General features: G+C 33.0%; 1 protein-coding gene and 1 long non-coding RNA gene across 3 annotated transcripts; one reads left to right on the top strand and one right to left on the bottom strand.

Moving 5' to 3' along the window:
- Window positions 1-4,398: 4,398 nt before the first annotated feature.
- On the bottom strand, window positions 4,399-6,798 carry LOC127707691 (uncharacterized). The gene is made up of 3 exons (XR_007984985.1): window positions 6,709-6,798; window positions 5,400-5,576; window positions 4,399-4,816 (listed from the first exon to the last, which is right to left on the bottom strand). It is a non-coding gene; the product is annotated as an uncharacterized LOC127707691 (long non-coding RNA).
- Window positions 6,799-10,477: 3,679 nt separating this feature from the next.
- Window positions 10,478-18,374, top strand: LOC127708326 (very low-density lipoprotein receptor-like). 2 transcript variants are annotated; one of them, XM_052213180.1, is made up of 4 exons: window positions 10,478-10,641; window positions 15,235-15,345; window positions 16,293-16,429; window positions 18,190-18,374. In XM_052213180.1, exons 1-4 carry the CDS (start codon window positions 10,551-10,553, stop codon window positions 18,199-18,201), a joined length of 351 nt encoding a protein of 116 aa, XP_052069140.1. In that variant the 5' UTR covers window positions 10,478-10,550; the 3' UTR covers window positions 18,202-18,374. The 2 variants fall into 2 exon arrangements, with proteins under 2 accessions (XP_052069140.1, XP_052069141.1); XM_052213181.1 differs by having other exon boundaries at window positions 10,479-10,641; window positions 15,238-15,345.
- The last annotated feature ends 6,487 nt before the right edge of the window (window positions 18,375-24,861 follow it).

The raw sequence follows: 24,861 nt of genomic DNA on the forward strand, positions 1-24,861 counted from the left end.
ATGGGGGGGGGGGGTCTCATCACGATTCACGAGTTGATTTTTTTGTCAATCACGATTTACAGAAAATAAATTTCCATGATCACGGATCACGAAAATATAATTAAAAAAATCTGTAGATAAACGGATCACGATAGCGAAAATGCGCCGATCACGAAGAACGAAAATAACCCATCAGGCCCCTCATATATTTATCAGCTCAAATAGTACCTATATGCATATACAATCTTAACACCTTTCAAATATATAATATACTTTAATTTATATGAAATATTGAACTTTTCAAACAATAACAAGTAAAAACACTGTTTTGAAGGTGCAATACCACAAAAACATCAGCAAATTTAAAATTAAGCAAGACACACAATGAGAATAAACGCAACAAAATTATTGCATTTAGATCGATGTGTTACGCAATAAGTGCAAAAGGTTCGATATGTAACTTTTTTTTTACTATACTCTAGTGGGTATAAAGATTATTAATTGTGACATTGTAATAAAATTTGATCAATAACAAAACTTGTGTCAATAAGTTTCAGCAGATGTGGAAATTTTAATGAGAAAGAGTTTGGGAAACTCAGTGAAGATCATTGCACAACAAACTGAAAAATTATGACCCATTGATATATCACAATTGGTCAATTACTACCTATTGATATCAAAAAAAGGGTTCCCATTCCAGTTTTCATATATAATTAAATAGTCGTTTGATAAATCTGGTTGCAAATTTATTTATTTATATAAAGCCTTTTTCTCAAATGAGAAAGGTAAATATGCTAGATATACTTACTGAAGGTGTGATGAGATGATTAAAGCCATAAATTTTCTCCTTGACAACATTTATGTACGTTTCGGCAATAAAGTTTATCGACAGATTGTAGGTATTTCTATGGGCACCAATTGTGCCCCTTAAATAGCAGACTTGTTCCTGTACTGTTATGAATCACAGTTTATGGCCAAACTCAATAAAGACCCGTCTAAATTACATTTTATTGATAACTTCAACAACACTAACTGTTATCTGGATGATAAATCTCGTTAAATAATCAAGAACTTTCTAAATATACTGCCGATATTTACCCAAAGGAACTTACCTTAAATAAGTCAAATATTAACAACAATAAGTGTCCTTCCTTGATTTGGACATTTCAGGTTTACACCAGAAACTCTACACAAAAATTTACGACAAAAGGGATGATTTTTCATTCCCTATTGGTAAATTCCTTTTTTTTGGACGGTGATGTTCCTTTGGCACCGTCTTACGGTGTTTATATATCCTAACTCGTTCGATATGCGCGTGTCTGTAGTGACGTTTTGGATTTCAATGAGCGTAATCTATGTATTACTAGTAAATTATTAAGTCGGGGGTTTCGTTACCACAAATTACTTAAAACCTTTACTAAATTCTTCCATAGATACAAAGATTTGGTTTGCAAGTTTGGCTGTACTTGTCGAAAACTTATTTCAAACGGAATAGCACATCCTAAATTTTACGGTGATGTTGTTAACCGAGCCAGGAAATTTAGATACAATCCGAGTAAATTTATCAATTCTTTAAATAAACTTATTCTAAAAGGTTACCTATTCAACACTGTATTCAAATCTTTGAATATTGTTTCTATTGGTATAAATATTGATTTTGTTTTCAGTAAACCATACTAAATATCATTGTTAAACACATATGTACGTTCACGGTACTACAATCTGTCGATACCTATATTTTGGCATTGTACGGTTGATATTGGATAGTTGTCTCATTGGCAGTCATACAACATCTCCTTATATTTATATAATCATCAGCTCAGTAGTCAGTACTTCGGTACCGACATGATTTATAACAAATCTTTCTAAAATTGTCCGTCAATAAATTTTGAAATTATAAGAAACTAAGGTTTCAACTCCCTCAGGCAAAGTTGACCTTAGATGGATTTGGCTATTTTTTTTAGGTCCTTTTTTGTCATATAGCCCTTTAACTGTTTCGGTTCTTATACATCACTGGCTTTCAAATATTCGGCTTTGAGCGTTCCTGATGAAGGTAAATCCAGAAAAGCTCTTCGGACGCATAAAATTTATAACGTGTTGTTTTCATTTTGCTGTACCTATATAAATTTAAAGAAACAGGAGGTTTAGGCGGACACAATTGGACACAATGCAATTTCTATCTCAAAATTGAAGAAACTGGAGCTACAGGCGGAAACACACGGAAATAGCGTTAATTGAAGAAACAGTGGAATACAGGTGGACCCAAGTGGAGACATTTTTTTGGAATTTGTATTGATTCACTCATAGGGTCGTTGCATCGGAAATAAACACATTTATCGTGTTTAGACCAGTTGTTAACATGATACGGGTTATGTTTTCTCGTATAATTTATGTTGGCATGATACAAAACCCCTAATTGGAGGGATTAGGGTTGATTTTCATATGATGATGACATAATCTTTCAATCAGTTTAATTGAAGTCTGGAGCTGACTTGTCAGTAACTGCTTGTTAATTTGTGTTTATCATTGTCATATGTTGCTAAGTTTTTTCTGTTACCTATTCTAACATCTGACAAATTATTGTTTAGGGGCCAGCTGAAGCCCGCCCCATGGTTCGGGATTTTCTCGCTGCGTGGAAGACCCATTGTTGGCCTTCGGCTGTTTTCTGCTATTTGGTCGGGTTGTTGTCTCTTTGACACATTCCCCGTCACCATTCTCCATTCTATACTACTGGACAAAGCGTTATTATTGTACAAAAATTAAAGAAACAAGGGATACAATCGGACACAAGTGGACACAATGCAATTTCTATATACAAAAAAATAAAGAAACGGCAAACACAAGGGAATACAGTGTTAATTGAAGAAACAGGGGATATAGGCGGACATAAGTGGACACAACATAACACAGTATTATTACAAACTGTATAAAAATTAAATAAATAGGGGATGCAGGCGGACACAAGTAGACACACGACAATGTCTATGTAAAAAATAATGAAACGGGTGGCTTCAAGCGGGACTCAAGTGGATACAGTGTTAATCAAAGAAACAAGAGGATACAGCCGGAAACAAGTGGACACAGCGCCTTTTCTATATAAAAATCCGCGAAGGGTTTCGGAGAGCCTTGTGTCTTATTTCTGGTGAAAGATTAGACACTGTAAATTGTTTAAGGATTAAGTTCGGTAAGGGCCATATTTGGACTCTAATATTAAGATCCTTTTTAATGAAATTGAAAATGACCAACTTAATATGAACTTTGGTGGATAGTTGTCTCATTGGCAATCATACCACATCTCCTTATTTTTATATTAAGAAATTACTTAAGAAATCTGCAAGAGCAAAATTAGAAGATGTATTGACATCCTGTACTATACTGTTTAAGCGTTTAAATTTGTTAGATATTGAACGGAAGATTAGTTATGATTAATGAAGTCAACCACTTTAAATAAAATAATGTTATCTATTTATTAATTTAATCACTGGTGTCATCAATTTTCGAATTTTGACCTGTAGTGAAAGAAATTCAGGGAACATTGACTTTATTTATTTGTGTAGAATTTCATTGTAGACAAAAATAAGAGACAGATACGCATTAATATTTAAGCCTCGTTTCAAACTATATAATAATTAAGCAATTATAATGTAAATACCACTAAAACAGACCCAACAATTTAACAACAACCCTAAAATTATAAACTTTATCAGTATGTGTATCAAGTTAAAAAAATAAACAAAAGACGATTCCTTAACTTGTTAGCTTTATAAATTATAATACTGCAATAAGCTGGGTGTGAAATATCAGTTTGTTTAATAATTCCAGGAGGTCGAATAATACTTCCACAAATAATCTCTCCAATGAACAGTATATTGTAATTGTTGAACTTTCACTTCATTTGGTCTCTGGTGGAAAGTTGTCTCGGACATTGGTGAACATAATATATCTTCTTATTTTTATATCAACTTTTTAAGCTTCAGTGTAACTGACGTTAAATTTAATCGGGTTATTTTTCGTTAACAATATGGCGGATAAAAGAAAAAATGCGTGTGCTTTGCTTTTGTAAAACTCTGATAATACATTAATAGCCTGCAGGTGCTTCTCTAATTAATTTATTTTTATATCAAATACGTCTATGACAAAAAAAAACAATAAAAAAAAGGATAAGCGACAATCTCTGTTTGAAGCAAAGCCATACAGTTTATCATCCTGTACATCTTTTTAGTATAATTTATTTATAAATTGCCTTGACTAGATGGTCTCTATTTTGCCGTTTATGAGTTTGTTTATCTTACTAAGACATGATTGTTACAGCATATGCAATACCAAATCCATATACCGCGCTGAAGTACGTCCATTATTTGTTTTCCGTTTTATATTATTCAAACCTTAAACTTAAGTTTTGAAATAAACGACAAACAATATCACCATTCATTATTTATATCTATAATTGAATAGTTAACAATGAACTTTTTCAGTAGTACATTTGTATTTATTGAATTCTGAAAAATGATAAGTGAATCATGCATGAGCGTACATCTGCGCCTTGTAATCATCGCAGTTGCGATTTAGCAATACATTGAATATGCGCAAATCATACACATACATTCCGTAAAATGATGCATATCCTTTATTGGTTTGCCATGTTGCAATAATGACAACAAACAATCTCCTTTTGAAATAAAAAAACTTCATGAAACTGATTTACTTCACATAGTCATTTTGCGGTTTTAAAATAATTTTTAAAAGTATCAGGATATTTCCACCATTTTTTATGTCATTAGTTTCTTCATCAGAGGAACTCCTACGCCTATCTTTTCTAAAGGCATCGTTTGGCCACCTGAAGAAAAGAAACAGAACTTTTGAGGAAATACATCTTGACATAATATGATATCGACGAGACATGCAACGCTTATCGATGTCTCGATAAGATATGGAACGTTTATCGTTGAGACATGCAACTTTTATCGATGAGACATGCAACTTTTATTTATAAGACATGCAACTTTTATTTATAAGACATGCAACTTTTATTTATAAGACATGTAAATTTTATCGATGAAATATCATGGTTATAGAAAAACTACAATAAGGCATGTTACTTTACCAAAACATTTCAAACAACTGATTATCTAAATAAATGATCAAAACAATAGACAATGACATGCATTATAAGATGTTCAGACTTCTTATGATAACTTAATAATGAACATTTCTATTATACTTAGTGATCATAATGATGTATCAATTATACTGACTATACTGTTTAAATTGGGATGTAATTGAAGAACACATACAGAAAGTTTCGAAAATATTAACAATTTAAAAAGTTGCATCATGAACTGACTGGTGAAGATCATCTTAATTGGTTATCCTTAGATACATGTTAAAAAAAAGAACATATTTGCAAACTGAGTACTTACAAGTTTTACGACACTCGAAAATAGTCTCAAAATTATTCTGGTTCCCTCCACATCCACCGTACGTGAATTTTTCACAATGTGTAGTCAAGCCATTGTAGTAATGTCTGGTGAACCTTGCTTTACAATTCCCGGTTTGAATTGGTAAGGAGCAAATGTCAATAATTTTCGGTTCTTGTCCTGAAATATTGTTATGATTGTTATATATTTCATTGTGAACTTCAATCTAGTCATAAAAGTTACTTGATATGTCTTTGTATCATTATCATTAACAATACATATTTCGATTAACGATGTATTCATATGTAAAAAGGAAAGCTGAAATTACCTAAAATATTTGACAGTGCAACAGACCGCACCAACCTCCAACATCCCGAAAACAGACGTACAAACAAAGAAAAACAATAACGAACAACACATGGACAGTCCAAATAGCCTGAATTGGTACAGACACAACATGTTGTGGTGTTAAGCAAAGTTTGCGTGCGCTTGTACAAACCTGACATTTTTCCTGAGCTATGTCCAGACGAAAAAAAAAATCTTATCCATCAATGGAGTCAGATTATTAGTGTTTTAAAGCCCGTGCAAGATCATATGGAGCAGAGCAAAATTATGTAGTTTTGACGAATATGTCTATGCAATTTGTTATGTAGTCGCGGAAAAGACATACATGATAACAGTTTTATTTGCTAATGGGCATTAAAGTCAACCAACTGTTTTTCTTGTCCCGATATTCCATATATGATATATTTGCTTTTTTTCCCCAAGTGATTATTTTTGCATTTGATATACATGTACGTGATGATCTATAAAAAGGCATTAATTAGGACTTTTCATAAATTAAAAAAATAACTCAAATTTGAAGTCTTATAGTTATAATCACGAAACTCAAACTGAAACTAAATTGATGCAATGTTTTGGAATTATATGATGTTATTATATTTCATTATGACATCTGAAGGTAGCGTTCTTGTTAAAAAAAATATATTTCTGAAAAATTCAGCGATATCTATATGCAGATTCGGATTAAGATTCAGATTCGAATTCAATATTTCATTAGAGTCGCACCACCTACAAACATATAATAAGATTCACAGAACAACATATGAGAGAATTAAAACATTTGCGATGTATGCACCAATCAAAAAATTTACGAGCGAGACTTTATATGCATGTACAGTTTATAAATTTACCTTTACAGCATTTTTGGCATAATTGTAATAAAACTAGCACTATATTGTTGTTTTTTTATCAAATAAGATTAATATAAAGACTTAAAATTATGATACATAAAAATAAATACTAAACTTACCGAAAACACATGCAATAAAAATGCAAGTAAGAATAAAACATATACTTCTATTCATAATTCAAAATGGTTATATTTAGGTAGAGCATTTTGATGTAGTTTGTATTTATAGTAAACAAGCATCATAATATGTTCTAATTACATACAATAATGACTATATGTACATGCATTTAGAAAAAAATGTCATGTAAAACATAATAGGTAATATATGTTATTGCTTATAGGAAATATTTACACTAATTAATATCATAAAATATGTCACAAGTTTTGTCCAGTTGTTTGATATAAAACATTGTAATGATGATACCACACAAATTGAAATTGATTCGTGAAGCTAGCCGAATATATTGCATTGCTTTCTCTACTCGAAAAAAGAAGTGAGCAAACTTTACAAGTGTATTATTCACTTATAATTATAATTATTTGGAATGGTTTTCATTTACTTAAAGAAACTGTTGAGAAAAGGATAATATTCTAATTTGATGAATATTATGATTTTACATGAAATCAATTGTGAGAATCAGTTTAATCAAAGGACTTCATTTCTATCATTTACATTGCAGTGTCGATTTATTGTATTGATAGGGAAAATTGCAGGTCATTAGATAAATTTATCTATGATAAAAATAATTTGTTATCGTGCATAAATAGTTAATGTCAATAATGGTGAATGAGCTAGTGTGTAACAAAAATCAAAACCGTATTCCCCGTATTTGTGATAACATGAACAAAAGATTTTCTTATAAAATGAATTAAATTCCCCCCGCAATGAAATCTTTACAAACTATTATTAACACATTTTATAATGTGATATGCGTTTGCTCCCAAAGGGTCGGCATTGTTATGAAAATAGACCATGATGCTGAATAGTATTAGAAGTCGGATACCAATTTTCTGTAGGAAAAGGGACAACTTTTATTTCCCCCTGTTTTCCCTAAGGCATGCGCTGTATCCTAATTCACGACTTGCGTATTCTGTGAATACATAATAAAATTGCTAATAAAAATGCCTGGATTTTTTTTAATCAAATACTTGTTGAATATTATATGATCGGCTTTTTAGCAGTTCAAGTACTGGAGAACTTTGAAATTAAGTAATAGTAGTAAGGCTTCATACCATAGCACATCGTAACCAGACTCAAGCTAGCGAACAATAAGCCAGGGAACAATAAGATGTATCATGCTAGCAAACAATAAGCCAGCGAACAATAAGAAATACGCGCCAAATTGATCATGCCTTAAAACTGAAGACTTGCATTAACATGAAACATCCTTTGTAATCTGATGACAATCATTTCCAGTAGGAAGACGAAATACATTTTCACAAAGACAAAATTGAATATTTATTTATTTATTTACTCAAGACAACATAATTTTTATTTCTTGACTACAGGGTATCTCTTCTAGGATTTTCAAAATTCCTTTTACCTCCTCCTCTCCCTTTTTAATTAGCTAGGTTGATACACCTTATTGTTTGCTAGCTTGAGTCTGGTCACATCGTAAAATGTCCCTTCAACATGATAACGGTGCCAACACATGTCAATAGATATTCGATAAAACTACAATGATATATTCAGAATTAGAAAGACTGAAGAGTTCATTCCAAGTTATGTGTCACAGTACCCTTGCATTTGTGTTAAATTTTATTTTCTCCTTTTAACAGTTTATATCCACATGGACAATTCCTTGTAAGTTTGAACTGTGAACTATTCTTGCCTTCGCATGAATATATTTACACCTCTGAGAAAACCATACTCAATGTTACAGAAAATATCAAGAAGCAATTTAGGTCAAAATTGAAAAAAACAGCGTCAATGGTCTAAATGTAAAAAAAACAATGAATCGTCTAAATGTATATTTTTTAAACCTTGTCTTTAAAAATCATTTAAAATAAAATTACGTTATAAATAAACAGTTATATCAAAATATAAATGTACATAAACAATTGTCGGCTCCGAAGCAGGGGCTACTGATCAGATGATGCCTCGTGGGAACTCGATAGCAGCGGTACCACGATTATCCTACAAAATACCACACGTTTTGTAAGATTTTGTAAACTATTGCCTTTAATTAAAAAAAAAATACAGATGTCTCTGTATAAAAACAAGATCACCTGATGCTTTCTCCCTGTTGGAATTTGTATAATTGAAAGCCGGTGTTGTTGTTGTTTATTAAAATTGAGGTCTATTTATAGATATTTTTGTTCTATAGAAAAGAGATGGAAGATATCAAAGGAATATTCAAACTCATAAGTCGAAAATAAACTGACAACGTCACGGCAAGAATAAACGGAAAATAACGAAAAGACAAATAACAGTATACAAAATTTAACATATACAATTTATGATTGAGCAGCACAAACCCCACAAAAAAACCTGGCGTGATCTCAGGTGTTCAGAATTAAGGGTAAGAAGATCTGCTTCACATTTGGTACCCGTTGTATTGCTCGTGTCAGTACAAATTGATCAAAAGTCTAATTCGATGATGTTACATAAGAGGAAAAGAAATTTCTGATTAATAAAACAAATGTATTTTACCCTTTTGAACTGATGAACGTTGGTTTGCTTTAAATTTGCTATGTTGCTCGCAAAAAGAAGCATTCTTCATTTCAAATGTTGTATCATGTACTAACATTATTTTCAGTGATGTAAACATATGTTGGAGCAGGTTGAGGCTACCGCTATTTTGAAATTGTGTGATTTTTAACCATTTACCTCTATTATCATATTGTAGATGTAGTTGTAAAAAGTGACGTTCGTCAGACAAAGCGGCACAACTCAATCATAATAAATAATATTTTTACAGTACTACACTATATATAGTTGATAATCACGAGAAACTATCGAAACAAAAAAGGGTGTAGATGGGGGTTACAGAATAGACAATAATCGGAAAAAATACAAAAAATAGAGAAAAATAAACCAAAAAAAATGAATAATAGAGAATATGTATAGTGCTAAAATATAAAGAATAGAGAATAATGGGCTAAAAGTATAAGGAACAGAGAAAAATGGTCTTAAAAATTAAAGAATACTGAAATGAAGGACACCCATTCAGACCCTCTTTTATGATAATCAAAACCAATGAAATGGAAGAAAAATGTATCGTTTCAATAGTCTATTTGTATGTTTGATTCAGATAGATATTTAAACAGTTTTGCTATTCTTATTTTTTAACCTTTTTTAAATGTAAATAATTGGAATGCCTAAATTTTAGTTTTGTGTTATATTCCTTCAATTGTAATAAGTTTGAAATCTTTAATTGCATTAGTTATAATGATAATTAATGGTTGTGCAATTCCTTTTTTTTTTTTTTTTTTTTTTTTTTTTGTTGTTTTTTTTTTTTTGCCTATACGTGTAACTAAAGACCTGAAAACTTTGAAAGAATGCTTTCCTTTTGTTCTTTTTGATAATGCCCAACATAACAGAATATCTACACTTAAACTCAAAGTTCAAGTCCGTTAAAGAACCGTGGTCATAAAATATAGTAAGTCTCTTTTGAAATATGACGACAATTTAATGTTACATACAATAAGCGGTTTATACTTACTTAATTGATAAAAAATAAAACCAATTATCTACATTTATCTCAAGTTTACGCTAACCTTTCGTTCAATCTTGAATAAGTTATCTTTTTGTACCAGATTACATACAAGAACGTGTAACAATTTATGAAATGGTTTTAAATGTTCAAGAGGTCATTTCCCTCGTTCGAATGATGTTTTCACTTTGATCTCGACCTATGGACCCTCAGTGATAGTATAAATAAAGAATAATTAATGTAATTGCAAAAATCCACTCAGGTTTAGTTTAAAACACGTATCCGCGGATTCTTCACAGTCTTAAGATGTTGTCCCAGAAAACATCAGGAATGTTGGTTGTGATATCATTTGTGATAGTTTTCACTGTTACATGTGTCACTTCTCAAAGAAGTAAAGGTAGGACTTTCTAATTTCTTCAACTTCATTTCAAATGATACTTCATAAGCTAAAATTGTTCCCTTTTCTTATTTTGAATACGAGTTTTTTTTTATCCTGGAAGGTTTCTCGAGTTTGAGTTACGTTTTTTTTTTCTGAATTCAGAATCTGAGTATCATAGAAGGTTTAAAGTCGGGAACATGTATATTGTCTATTTGGTGTTCCTCATGAAGGTAAATTTAGAAAAGCGCTTCGAACGCATCGCAATTATAAAGTGTTATTTTATTTTTCTATAGCACTGGGTCGATACCGCTTCTGGTTTATTGCTAGTCCCCGATGGTATCATCAGCTCAGCACGCGGTGCTTATGCACTGACGTGACTCGAGTTTATAACATACCTTTCTTACGTTTTCCGTTGGTAAATTTAAAAACAATTAAAAGACCATGATCCCATCTCTAGTAGGATTTACAAAGTTTGGAATTGATAAAAGTAAATCCAAAAAGCGCTTTGGATGCATTGGTATTATATACATTTGTAGTGTTATTTTCACTTCTTTGCCTGAGGTTGTATCTAAGTGTTTCTCCCTTTATTATTATATATTTGGTAATCTCTGTTTAATTTATTCACAACGTGATCAGGCATTGTTGAGCCTGACGTATTGGCTGTCAAGATTGACGTATTTGTGTTCCTTTTTTTCTATACATATTGATATTACCACATCCGGATTCTAATGTGTTTGCTGTAGTACGTTGTTACAATTCTGTTCGGTGATAACATTAACCGTAAATACACTTATTGGACATGTAAGGAAATTATTTTATAAAATAATACTTTGTCCCTACGAAAACGCATTTTTTTGTCAGCGGATCAAGTATAATATTTATTTATTTATTTGTGTTCCAATTGGGGTGGAGCGGCGTGTGTAAGGGGGGGGGGGGGGTTGTTCAAATTTACTTCTTTTCTGTTATAATTCATTGCTAATATCAATAGTGGCCCTACGAAACACAGTCCGCTTGATATATGTATTTGAAGTCATTTGCATATTAAAATATTACATATTCTCTTATAAGTAATAATTTTTAGAGGTTAACAGCAACTGATTTGCTTTTCTGGACCTTGATATGACAATTTCTGACAGAAGTTTTAATACCCAGATTAACATCATATTTTCATTTCGTTGATGTTATTGTTCCATTAGTTTTTTCTTGTGGAGTTTCTAGCTTATTAAATCAGGTTAGGGGAGGGTTGAACGCTCAGAAACATGTTTAACCCATCCACATTCTGTATGTTCCTGTTCCAAGTCAGGAGCCCCTAATTCAGTGCATGGTTGTCGTTGGTTGCTGTCTATTTTATATCTGTTTTCGATTATTGTTTTGTCATAAATCAGGCCGTTGTTTTTTTGTTTCTGTTTATTTTTGTTTGAATTGTTTCACATTTTGTCATGTCGAAGCCTTTTATAGCTGACTATACGGTATGGGTTTTGCTTATATATATATTGGTAAAGGTCATATGGTAACCTATAATTGCTTAAATCCATGTCGTTTTGGAATGTGTTGGGTAGTTGTCTTTAAGGCAATCATACCACATCGGAGGCATTGATATTATATACATTTGTAGTGTTATTTTAATTTCGTTGTCTGAGGTCGTATCTAAGTGTTTCTCCCCTTATGGCATATTTTGGTATTTGTTCGATCTATTCACTACGTGATCGGGCGATGTTGCGCCTGAGTGACGTGTTGAAAGTTTCAAGGTTGCTGTCAAGATGATTGACGTATACCCCACATTTTTTTATTTCATATTTAAGCTGCATTCATTTGAGATCTGATTCGTTACCGTTGACAATTTGTGTTTCTTCTCTTCTATACTTATTGATATTACCAATCCGGATGATAATGCGTTTGCTTTAGTTGTTACAATTTATTTTCATTAATAACAGTAACCGTAAATACACTTAGTGGACATGCATGTAATGAAACTGTTAAAACAAATTTTTTTCCCTACAAATATATTCATGTTAGTTTTTTTGCAGATTAAGTTTAATGTTAATTTGTAAGTGTTCCAATGGGGAGAAACGATGTCAGTTTTATTTCAAATTTACTTTTCTTTTCTGATTTGAATCTCAATTCATTGATAAACTTCATAGTGACCCAATTCAACGAAACACCATCCGCTTGATAGATATATTTGATATTATTCGGATTAACATATTCTCTTCGAGTCATAATACTTAGTGGTAAACAGCCCTGATTTGCTCCTCTGCACCTTGATATGACAATTTCTAGATCTAGATCGTTGACAGCCTCTGGTCAAATTCATTCACACCATTTTCATGGAGATTTAGAGATTGACATACAGACATCTGTCTATTGTTGAAGACTGTATGTTGACCTCTATAGATGTCTTTTGGAAATGATTGTCGTTGGATTGTTGTCTCATTGACTTTCCCCACACGTTTCTTTTTATTCAACTTCATAGGTTAACTCGGATATAGAAATACGGGTTTCTGTTTGCTGTTTTTGGATGTATAAATACACAGCAACGTCCAACCTGAAGGAGCGTTAAATCCGATGACTATAGTATAGGGTATCACGCTCACTGCACGTTTATGAACCCTGGCAGAAACAATTTCTGATGGAAGTTTTACCGATACCTAGATTAATATCACACTTTCATTTCGTTGAAGGAGTTGTTCCATTTGTTTTCTCTTTCAGATTTTCTAACCTTTTAAATCAAGGAGTTTGAAATTCTAAAATTATAAAGCGTTTTCTTTTGGAGATTTTTAACAGAAGTATGACTTCGCATATAAAGGTGTTCCACAAAAAAAACCTATTTTATACTGAATTACTAAAGCAAACACAATGAGAGTTGTCATTTAATTTATGGATTGCCACTAGAAATTGAGCAAAAATTCTGCATTGTAACAAATCACCTACAGACCCTTTAAATAACCTTATTTAGCACACATTATACCCATAAGAGGGCCAAAGGCATAACAATTACATGTATAAACAACAATATAAAGATGACATTTACATTTGCATAAATAAAACAAAATTTTAAACACACAACACAACAAATGCCCTCAAGTTCCCCCTGTACTAGTTCCATAGACTGTTTTATAAAGGAGCCTAAAGATTTCACTTGCTGACTAGTAGTTGGATTTAGAATATAGTTCATTTTTTTATCAAAAAAATCTTTGTATTGTGTTTTTAAATCTTCAAAAAAAGACATATCTTAAATCATTATTTATTCTACATAATAAAAAGAAATTGGATTCATCATCCATAACTCTGCACTTATTACAAAGTTTATGGGGCCGTGGAATATTTTTATATCTTCCAGTTTTAATAGCGAGGGAAAAATAACTAATTCTAAATTTGCATATTAGTTTTCTTCTATCAAGATTAGGGTATGTCAACTAAAAGTCTTGTTGATATTCAGTTTTAATATGCTTAAACAAAAGAAGTTTACTATTTTGATCAAGAGAAGATATCTTATAGTCATATATATCTTTGCTGAAGTTCATTTTTATAGTATTTTTTACTGAGATTCTTACAGGCTCTGCATTTGTTTTTAGATTCATCTGTGGGTTTGCTAATATTATTGTCGGACCTAATATGATTTATTCATGAGTACCATGAGTATATACCTTGATCATGAAGTGACTTTGAAAGAGTTTAAAGAGTTGTTTAAATGAATTGTTGCAGATGAAAGGCAAGAAAAAGATCTGATCATTTGCAAATCATTGGTCAAAAGATTTGAAAAGACAGAATCCTGACAGAGACAAGGACAAATAACACAAATCATATATACATTCATTAGAAAATAATCATTAACTCGACCCTAACTTTTTCAAGATTAATAGATTTATCAATTTTATTTTACGGTACGAGTTCATTTATATAGGTACATTGCATTGTTACCAGAGAATAATTAGGTATGGCCACTTTTACCTGAATTGTTTCGCTCATAGGATCAAAACTAGAAAGTTTTTGAAATATAACGTATTTGAATATGAAAGATATACTGTCAACAATTTTACATATATCCATAAGATGAAATGTTATTCAGTACCATACACATTTCCATTGACGACATTTTTTTATTTAATATTGCAAACTAACATGTTTTATTAAACTAGAAGACATAGAAGGACAAACATAAAAACAAAATTAAAAAAAAAAAAACAAGAGAAATTGTGGAGATTAAATTCCAAAGGATTTTTTTGTTTTCGTTATAAATGTTCGTCGCATTTATAATTCGGGTAAAAATTCAAAATTTGCCAATATGTCTCAATTTCCCGTACATCTTAAATAAAGTATTTTAAGGAAATGAAAAATTTGTTTGATTTCATATAAAGTGATATGTCTTTATTATATAGTTTTTTAACATATGGAATGCACATAGACTCATGAGAGTATTTTCGGGAGGGTAATTAGCACATGAGTTGGTTAATGTATCAGGATTTGCCTTGTTTTGTTTCATGTATTTAAAAAATTCTGTTAAATTGTGGTAAATGTAAATATTTTTTTTTTACTTTTGGCATTCCTCTTTAATGAATAAAGAATTAAATTAGAAATCTTGATAGTGATTTAGTAACCTTTTCGTTGAAGTAGCCTGTGACGAAGATGAATTCCAGTGTCGGAGAGGCGAATGTATTCCAGACGTTTGGAGATGTGATGGCGAACCAGACTGTAAAAATAGACGGGATGAAAAGAACTGTCGTAAGCAATCATAATTAGCATTAATGTTATAAAACAATTTATTTTTGTTATGAAAAATCATGACCACACTGAGGAACAAAGACATGTCAAAGCAAAAGCTTTCATTATTAAGAAATTCAATGAAAAATCAAAACAATGAGTAAACATTCAGCTTTCTAACAAGTGTCCGAGACAGTCACACAAAGACTATTCTAACCAAGAGTATCCCAGATTGTCGAGTCGTGCAGTCCTCTCGCTGTTTGATCTTTTTTCTTACAAAACTGATATTTTGAAATTACCTCACGTACAACAATAACGTCACAGTTGACCAACAACAGGGTGAACAAATAAAAACTTCCATAAAAATACGGAACATTACAGATACTCAGAAAAGTGAAGTATATCTGCCAAGTAATTCAAACCAGTTACTGTATTAGTCAAACCTTGAATGATAAAGACATGCATTTAGATAGATGTGTTCACGATTGTCTGGAGATAAGAACCAATGACCGACTAGTCACTTTTTGCGACCATAGGTACTCGGGGATAGCATACCTTTTTAGCCCTTCCCCTTTTTTCCCATAATCGATTATTTTCGCGTTTTTCTGTAAGTTGTGTTAACATAAATATACTAGAAATAACATGTATTTGCTATTTACTGTCAACTCCTAGTTTACTATCAACAGCGGTCACTGACAAATTTTAATTGAAAAAATAGAGGGTAAAATAGTTACGGATTTCGGACAGAAAGGAGAGGGCTTAAAATATTGTCCTGTCTCCAAAAAAGATGCATCAACACTTAAATAAAATTGAAAATCATTGACCTAAGTGATTTTTGAGATAAATAAACAGATATCCAGGGTATATGAAAATGAGGCATTTAACCAAAAGGACATGACATATTGCAAGTATTTCCAGCTGTACATATATTTACGAATGATAGACATGTGACGTTTTTATTCCTACAGCGACAGAGAGATGTGATGAACATCACCATTTATGCAATGACAATTCACACAATCGCTGTATCCCTATAGCCTATAGATGTGACAATGACTTAGACTGTGAAGATGGTAGTGATGAAGACCCTGCAATCTGTAGAGCCGTAAGTATATGTCATGTGTAATTATACTCTTTGTGTGTAGTCTTAAATACTAGACTAAAGTAGTCATTTTATGCAATCGAAGGTATTTGAATAAAAACGTATTTCCCTTGAATCTGATGATCTGCAAATATTCTAAAAAAATGTCCACTGTAAAAGAGATGCGACAGATACCAAAGGGAATTCAAACTCATAAGTAGAAAACAAAATGTCAGCGCCATGGCCAAAAAAGAAAAAGACTAAAAAGACAAACAACAGTATACAAAACACAACATGGAAAACTAAAGACTTAGTAAATCGAACAATAATCTGTTATTATTTTAAACAATTATCTCTCTGTAGTCTGAGAATGTGAGATCTGTATATTGTGGAAACACCTTATTCACAAGTCATCAGCACAGTAAATTTGCTTTTAACCTCGAGTTAGTTGACCAATGAACAGCAAATAAATCAATTGTTTTATTTTTTCTATAAAATGCGAAAGACCGTTGTTAAAATTTCTCATTTAAAACTTGACAGTTCCAATTATACATTTCTCACTTCGTAGTTTGAACTGAGAAATGTCAACTGGGAAAAGAAAAAGTGTCATGTTTAAATTGGACCTGACAAATGTTAACTTGGAACTATGAAACTTTTATTGTCAACTTGGAAGTGAGAAATGTCAAGTTGAAAGGGATGAATTTCAAAATAGATATGAGAAATTTTGAAAATAGAATGTCCCTACCAGTCTAGGTCTAGTCCTTTACAACAATTCTAAATCATGTTTGTAGTAACCTGTTGTGTAATTGTAATCTTTATCTTTGTAATGTTTAACAACATTCTACACGTAACTAAGGACATTTTATAGTTCCAAGCAGGTGTACATTGAAAATTAGTTATGCTGTCTTAGAAAGAAGAATTTCAACACATACAAAAAAAAAAAAAACGCACAAGACTTTCTTTTTCAGATCGTTGAATATTACTGACATAAATTTTCCCCATTCCCATATCCAGAACTTTCTATTTTTTGAAAAATTTATTTAAATGTTAACCTTTGCGGTGATGTTCAAACATAAAGATCTGCTCTGTTTTAAATGTCAAAATAATAAATGGTGATTTCAGCTCCTTTTTAAATCTCAATATTAAAGCAGTGACAGTTGATATATGTTCTAATCCTTGCTGTAAAAAAAAATATTATTATTACATGATAAAATTGAGAATGGAAATGGGGAATATGTCAAAGAGACAACAACCCGACCAAAGAGCACACAACAGCCGAAGGCCACCAATGGGTCTTCAACGCATCGAGAAAATCCCGCACCCGGAGGTGGTCCTCAGCTGGCCCCTAAATAAAATTGTGTACTAGTTCAATGAAAATGGACGTCACACTAAACTCCAAAACATATAAATGAACTAAAATTAAAAAACATACAAGACTAACAATGTATATATTTGAAGCAATATCTTGAAAAAAAATTTGCAAAAATACAATGACGTACTGTGGATTCATTTATTTTCGTGGATTGAGGAAAACTTGCATTTTCGTGGATATTTGATTTCGTGGTTTTGCCAATCTCTGCATACAAAGTTTACAGAAAATGTGTAATTCGTTCAACATTTGAATTCGTTGTTCACCTGTACCAACGAAACCCACGAAAATTCGGAAGTAGACCATATTATCATGTAATAGATTTATTTTATTGGATAATTCTTAAAAATATAAGTTATGACATTGTCTGCATTTTTGGTATTCTATGAAATCATTTCCCTTAATTTTATTTCAGCCACGAGGATGAAACTAGATACAAAATGTAGCAGTGAAAGAGGCTGAAACTAGTATCATTTCGTTGCTTAATAGAGAGCAACCCGGTGGTTAGAGGAAAATTTCTTCAATTTGATTTACATTTTTTTTATTTCTTTTTTATTGTTATGCATTGTTTATTTTCAATATTAAATATTTACATTTTCACTGTTGTTCAATTTTGAGTGTTTAAGTGGACATTAAAAAATTTCATCGGATAAGATCAACTGAAAAACACTTACATACATACAATTTTATAAAATTAAAGATGTCATGTACGATTAATGATGGCGAATCCTTCCCATAGGCCATGACTGTTCCATTTCCACTAAAGCAATAATTCTCGAGTGGTTTTACAAATTATTAAGTTAATTGACACTGAAAGCGAAGTTTTAGAAATCCTTTAACATTTTTTTTAAATAAAAGAGATGTATGAAATGTAGGATAAACGTCGAGGAGACAACAGCGACATTACAACACAATCTGACAACAAAACATATCTAAAGTGTTTGGCTCTTGATCGATCAAAAACTTTACTCGGTTCTTGGAGTACAAAATTTGTGTTAAAAAAACCCAAATCCAGTATTTTGATTGGTTGAATTCCGAGTCTCATATCAGTAATAGTACCCGATTGTTTTATGACCGCAATGCCTGGTCTTTAATCCAAAACTTAGTTATCAAGCTGATTTATTTTACGGCTATTATGGATTTTTGGAAAAATCTGCGACATAATCCATTACTATTTCAAAGTAGTTTTTTTTCCATTGAATGGATAAAGGCTTTAATTGAGGTATTTCTACCATTTGACTTACACATTGCGCTGCTTCATTTTATTTGCTATGACGTATAATAAGAAAATGATGCTTTTTATCTTTCTTGTTTACCTTAACAAATCTGTAGCCTGTATAATTCAGTTGTCATTTGTTGATGTTTATTGTATTGTTTTTCGTTTATTGTTTGTACATAAACCAGGCCGTTGGTTTTCTCGTTTAAATGTGCTACATTTTGTCATGTCGGCTCCATTTTGAGCTTGCTGTATTCCTTGCTCTGAATGCTCTGCAGACAATCAGCAAATACCAATTTTAGCCGACCATGGATCGCAATGAAGGCGAGCACCAAACAACGAGGTATCGAGGGGATTAAGTGTGAAATACAAACAAAATCTGAACGGTTACAATGCATTCAAAGTAGGCATATATATTATGCATTTTGGCTGCGAAAACGTCAAAATATAGTTTTATTGTGTTTCTGTTTAATTCTTTTTCAAAATAACTTATATAATATGTGAAAATAATAACAACAAAGAGTAAACACAGGAGAAAGCACAACTGGAAAATTACCGAACTCCAATGAAAATTCAAAACGAAAAGTCCTATACCAAATGGCAAAATTATAAGCTCAACCATATCAAACGACAATCATGACTCAGTTTGTTATTATTTTCCATAATCATTTTATTCCTTGAAGAAAGGAGATGCCTTACATTCCGTCTTCAAAAACACCTTGTTCATTTTGTTGCCTTGCCAGAAACGAAATTCCCGGAGATGGGCATTTATTGTTAATATGTTTCCGTCGGTAACTAGGGCAATGACAAGTGTTCATGCTGAAAATATCTGGTATTATTTAGAATTGTCGTATTATTGCCAATAGTTCAGATCAACAGATCTGTAATGCTAATTTGATTGTTATTGTTACAAGAAGAATCTTCTTGTGGTAATTGAGAAATCATTGCGTTGATTCAGATATTTGGCGGGAAATTAAGTGGTCTAGGTCGAAGGTTGTGGGGGTGTTCATTAGGGATCATACTCTATGTTCAGTAAGGGGGAATATTTAGGGAACACCACTATATAAAGGAATTACTAATTCGACCAGGGGTATTAATCGCATGAGAAATACGGGAAAACTAGTTGAAATAATAAAACTTGTAAAATTTTCCTTTTTCGTAACTTAAGTACTAGGGTTTACATTTAGTGACCTCATTTTTCAAAATTTGTGCTTTCTTCAATTATAGAAATTTTTATTTCATCAAAAGTGTACTGCGCCTGATTTTAATTGATAGCTTGATAGTACTTAACATTGATCTATTGTGCGAGTTCATGTAGAGTCTAGCATATTGCATTGAGAAAAAGAAAATAAATATAAACAAAGAAGCAATGTCATCGTTCTAACATGAGCTATGGGACTGTTTGATTAGAAGATAACTGTGATGTTCGTATAACAAAAAATGTTACACCATTAACACATATATTTGAATAATAAACCAGTGCACTTAGTGCAAGATAACCAGAAATATTATAAGTGATCAATATCATCTGCCGATCTCTTATCACGGTACAATGTACGATGATATCATACATTAGCAGCGTGCACACGTACGGTCATATCCTCGCACGATGTTTCATTTCTTTTCTTGAATATAATACCTTCATTCATGATATCTCTATGCAATAAGGGATATGTTCAACCCAGCACGTAGACCTCGAATTGAAGAAAAACGGGACTAACTTTTTTTTATAAATTTTGACTTGGAGTTGTCTCATTGGCACTCATACCACATCTTCTTAATAATATATCTACTAACGTACGTCTATTGATATTCACTAGTCTAGGGTTACGATTTGGTCCATTCCCTCCACAGGGATGGAGAGGAGGGGCTGGATCGTAACCCGTCGCTAGCTAAGTCTATTATAATTCTATATTCATTTTCCAGAATGAAAAAAAAACGATTCATGAAATTTTTCACTTCAAATCTAAATCGAAAATAACGAAATACGAAAAGATAGTTCGATATTCATAACCCGAATTTCAAAAATGTAATGAATATTTCGTTAATTAAATTAAGTTACAATGTGACTTGATGAAGATGAAAGAGTGCATTATCTACATAAAGGTTAAATGACTGACCGCAGTGTTTGATGTGGCGCAGTTAATAGGACGATAAGACTAAACACATGCAAAACTACGGAGCCCTGTTGGTCTCACACAGATTATGAAGTGTCTTTTAAAGTCCTGCGCTGAAGATGTGTAAAGTCTAGCGCTGGAGATGTAAAGTCTATCGCTAGAGATGTAAAGTCTAGCGCTGGAGATGTAAAGTCCAGCGCTGAAGATGTAAAATCTAGCGCTGGAGATGTAAAGTCCAGCGCTGGAGATCTAAAGTCTAGCGCTGGAGATGTAAAGTCAAGCGCTGAAGATGTAAAGTCTAGCGCTGGAGATGTAAAGTCCAGCGCTGAAGATGTAAAGTCCAGCGCTGGAGATGTAAAGTCAAGCGCTGGAGATGTAAAGTCTAGCGCTGGAGATGTAAAATCAATCGAATTATATGAATTCCAAACAAAAAGAAATTAGAAAATTCAGCAAAGAGTCAGAAACTCACTAAAATAAGTAAGAAAATACCAAAACGAGAATGAAAAAATTTATAGACGGAAGAAGAAATGAAGCACACTATGACCAGCAAACAACCATTAGATAGCTGATAGTGGGGGCATAAAGAACCCTCAGATAGCTGATAGTGAGCATAAAGAACCCTCAGATAGCTGATAGTGGGCATAAAGAACCCTCAGATAGCTGATAGTGGGCATAAAGAACACTCAGATAGCTGATAGTGGGCATAACGAACCATTAGATAGCTGATAGTGGGCATAAAGAACCCTTAGATAGTTGATAGTGGGCATTACGCAGCAAAGAACAAAACACCCTCAGATAGCTGATAGTGGGCAAAGCGAACCCTCAGATAACTGATAGTGGGCATAACAAACTCTTAGATAGCTGATAGTGGTCATAACGAACCCTCAGATAGATGATAGTGGGCATAACGAATCTTTAGAAAGCTGCATTCTGGTACAGGACTGTGTGAATGTTCGCCAACGTCGCCAACGTCGCCAACATTTACGAAATCATTACTATTCGCCAACGTCGCCAACATTTACGAAATCATTACTATTCGCCAACGTCGCCAACATTTACGAAATCATTACTGTTCACCAACGTCGCCAACGTCGCCAACCTTTATGAAATCAATACTGTTCGCCAACGTCGCCAACGTTGCCAACCTTTATTCTATTATATTCACTATCAGCTATCTAATGGTTCGTTATGCCCACTATCAGCTATCTATGGGTTTTTTATGTCCACTATCAGCTATCTAAGGGTTCTTTATGCCCATTTTCAGCTAGCTAAGGGTTCCTTATGCCCAATATTAGCTATCTAGGGGTTTGCTATGCCCACTATCAGCTATCTGAGGGTTCGTTATGCCCACTTTTAGCTATCTAGGGGTTCGTTATTCCCACTATCAGCTATCTGAGGGTTCGTTATGCTCACTTTTAGCTATCAAGGGGTTAGTTATTCCCACTATCAGCTATCTGAGGGTTCTTTATGTCCACTATCAGCTATCTGAGGGTTCTTTATGCCCACTTTCAGCTATCTGAGGGTTCTTTATGCTCACTATCAGCTATCTGAGGGTTCTTTATGCCCCCACTATCAGCTATCTAATGGTTGTTTGCTGGTCATAGTGTGCTTCATTTCTTCTTCCGTCTATAAATTTTTTCATTCTCGTTTTGGTATTTTCTTACTTATTTTAGTGAGTTTCTGACTCTTTGCTGAATTTTCTAATTTCTTTTTGTTTGGAATTCATATAATTCGATTGATTTTACATCTCCAGCGCTAGACTTTACATCTCCAGCGCTTGACTTTACATCTCCAGCGCTGGACTTTACATCTTCAGCGCTGGACTTTACATCTCCAGCGCTAGACTTTACATCTTCAGCGCTTGACTTTACATCTCCAGCGCTAGACTTTAGATCTCCAGCGCTGGACTTTACATCTCCAGCGCTAGATTTTACATCTCCAGCGCTGGACTTTACATCTCCAGCGCTAGACTTTACATCTCTAGCGCTAGACTTTACATCTCCAGCGCTAGACTTTACATCTTCAGCGCTTGACTTTACATCTCCAGCGCTAGAATTTACATCTTCAGCGCTTGATTTTACATCTTCAGCGCTAGACTTTACATCTCCAGCGCTTGATTTTACATCTTCAGCGCTAGACTTTACATCTCCAGCGCTTGACTTTACATCTCCAGCGCTAGACTTTGCATATCTCCAGCGCTAGATTTTACACATCTCCAGCGCTAGACTTTACATCCCAAGCGCTAGACTTTACATCTTCAGCGCTTGACTTTACATCTCCAGCGCTAGACTTTAGATCTCCAGCGCTGGACTTTACATCTCCAGCGCTAGACTTTACATCTTCAGCGCTGGACTTTACATCTCCAGCGCTAGACTTTACATCTCTAGCACTAGACTTTACATCTCCAGCGCTAGACTTTACACATCTTCAGCGCAGGACTTTAAAAGACACTTTATAATCTGTGTGAGACCAACAGTGCTCCGTACAAAACTGCAGTGATTAGTAAATGACAAGTTAAATATAACGAATCAGATCATGGTGCTGAAAGGCATAGCACTATCGTCAAGCAATCTACTGAAATCCCGCGAATAAAGGGCCAGACAGAAAAAAATTCTAGCAGAAAAATTTGCTAATACACAAATAATCGGCCACAAAGTTGGAGGATGTGTGATCTCTTTGCCCCTGCATTCGTTATAAACATGCAGAGAACTGGAAGGTATGTATCATATTCTGCTTTGCATACAGAACTGGTTCTTGACTAGAAGTGGCTATGGGGGCATATCTACACACTCACAAAGTTGCCTATAGATAGATTTAGTTATTTTTTATGTCCCTTTTTTGGCTTCTTTGGCTTCAACTTATTTTTTAAGATTAAGCATTCCAAATGACGGATTAGCTTGAAAAGCACGTCGGATGAACCAAAATTAACAAATAAGGTGGATGTGGCTATTCTTTGATGTTAATTTTAGTTATAGTGCCCCATATCTTTTCAGTGATAAATACTTGGCCTTGATTTGTGAGGGCTTGAGCGTTCCTGATGAAGGTGTATCTAGAAACGCGCTTCGGACGCATAAAATGAGGTGTTATTTTCGTTTTCACCCACCTGCTGACGCTAGACCAATTTGTGATGTTGAGCGAAAACTGATGTGGTGATGAAGTTCTGGACGAAAATAATCCTGACTGAGCAGTTTATATGACAGTCATTTCGCACTTTGGAAAAGATATGATTTTATTTATCATAAACAAGTGATGTAGTTATAAAGTAAAATGGTTGCTATTCAAAGAAGAAAATTCCCTATTCTGAAACAATTACGGTTGATGCAAGTATAAGGCAATCTGGTATGATTGCAAATGAGACCACTACCAACCAGATATCAGAAGGCCGTATGGTGACCTATAGTTGTTAACTTCTACGTCATTTGGTTTCTGGTGGAGAGTTGTCTCATTGGCAATCATACCACATCTTCTTATTTTAATAAAAGACACACAATACTTGCAGTTACTGAAAGCTCGATTTCAACTAATAAAAGACACTCTTGTTATTATTTTTCAAACTAACGTTGTTGACCTAGTAGTTTTAAGTATGAAGCCACACCTTTGATATTCAAAATTTCAAAGTTGAGATGTTTTAAGTCCAGTAATTGAAGAATGATGTTGAAAGTTTTCTTTTGTAATAGTATTTGAGTAATACCTTCTTCGTGCTGTTAAAGAATATGTATAGGTTGGTATATCACAATATAAGTTCCTTTTTGAG

This window comes from Mytilus californianus, unplaced genomic scaffold (assembly GCF_021869535.1).
Source record: "Mytilus californianus isolate M0D057914Y unplaced genomic scaffold, xbMytCali1.0.p SCAF_7, whole genome shotgun sequence".
Taxonomy (NCBI): Eukaryota; Metazoa; Mollusca; class Bivalvia; order Mytilida; family Mytilidae; genus Mytilus; species Mytilus californianus.

Coding starts and splice junctions, on each gene's coding strand:
- LOC127708326 (XM_052213180.1), top strand. CDS start 10,551: ATGTTGTCCCAGAAAACATCAGGAATGTTGGTTGTGATATCATTTGTG. Junction 10,642..15,234: donor CACTTCTCAAAGAAGTAAAG/GTAGGACTTTCT, acceptor TTTTCGTTGAAG/TAGCCTGTGACGAAGATGAA. Junction 15,346..16,292: donor ACGGGATGAAAAGAACTGTC/GTAAGCAATCAT, acceptor TTATTCCTACAG/CGACAGAGAGATGTGATGAA.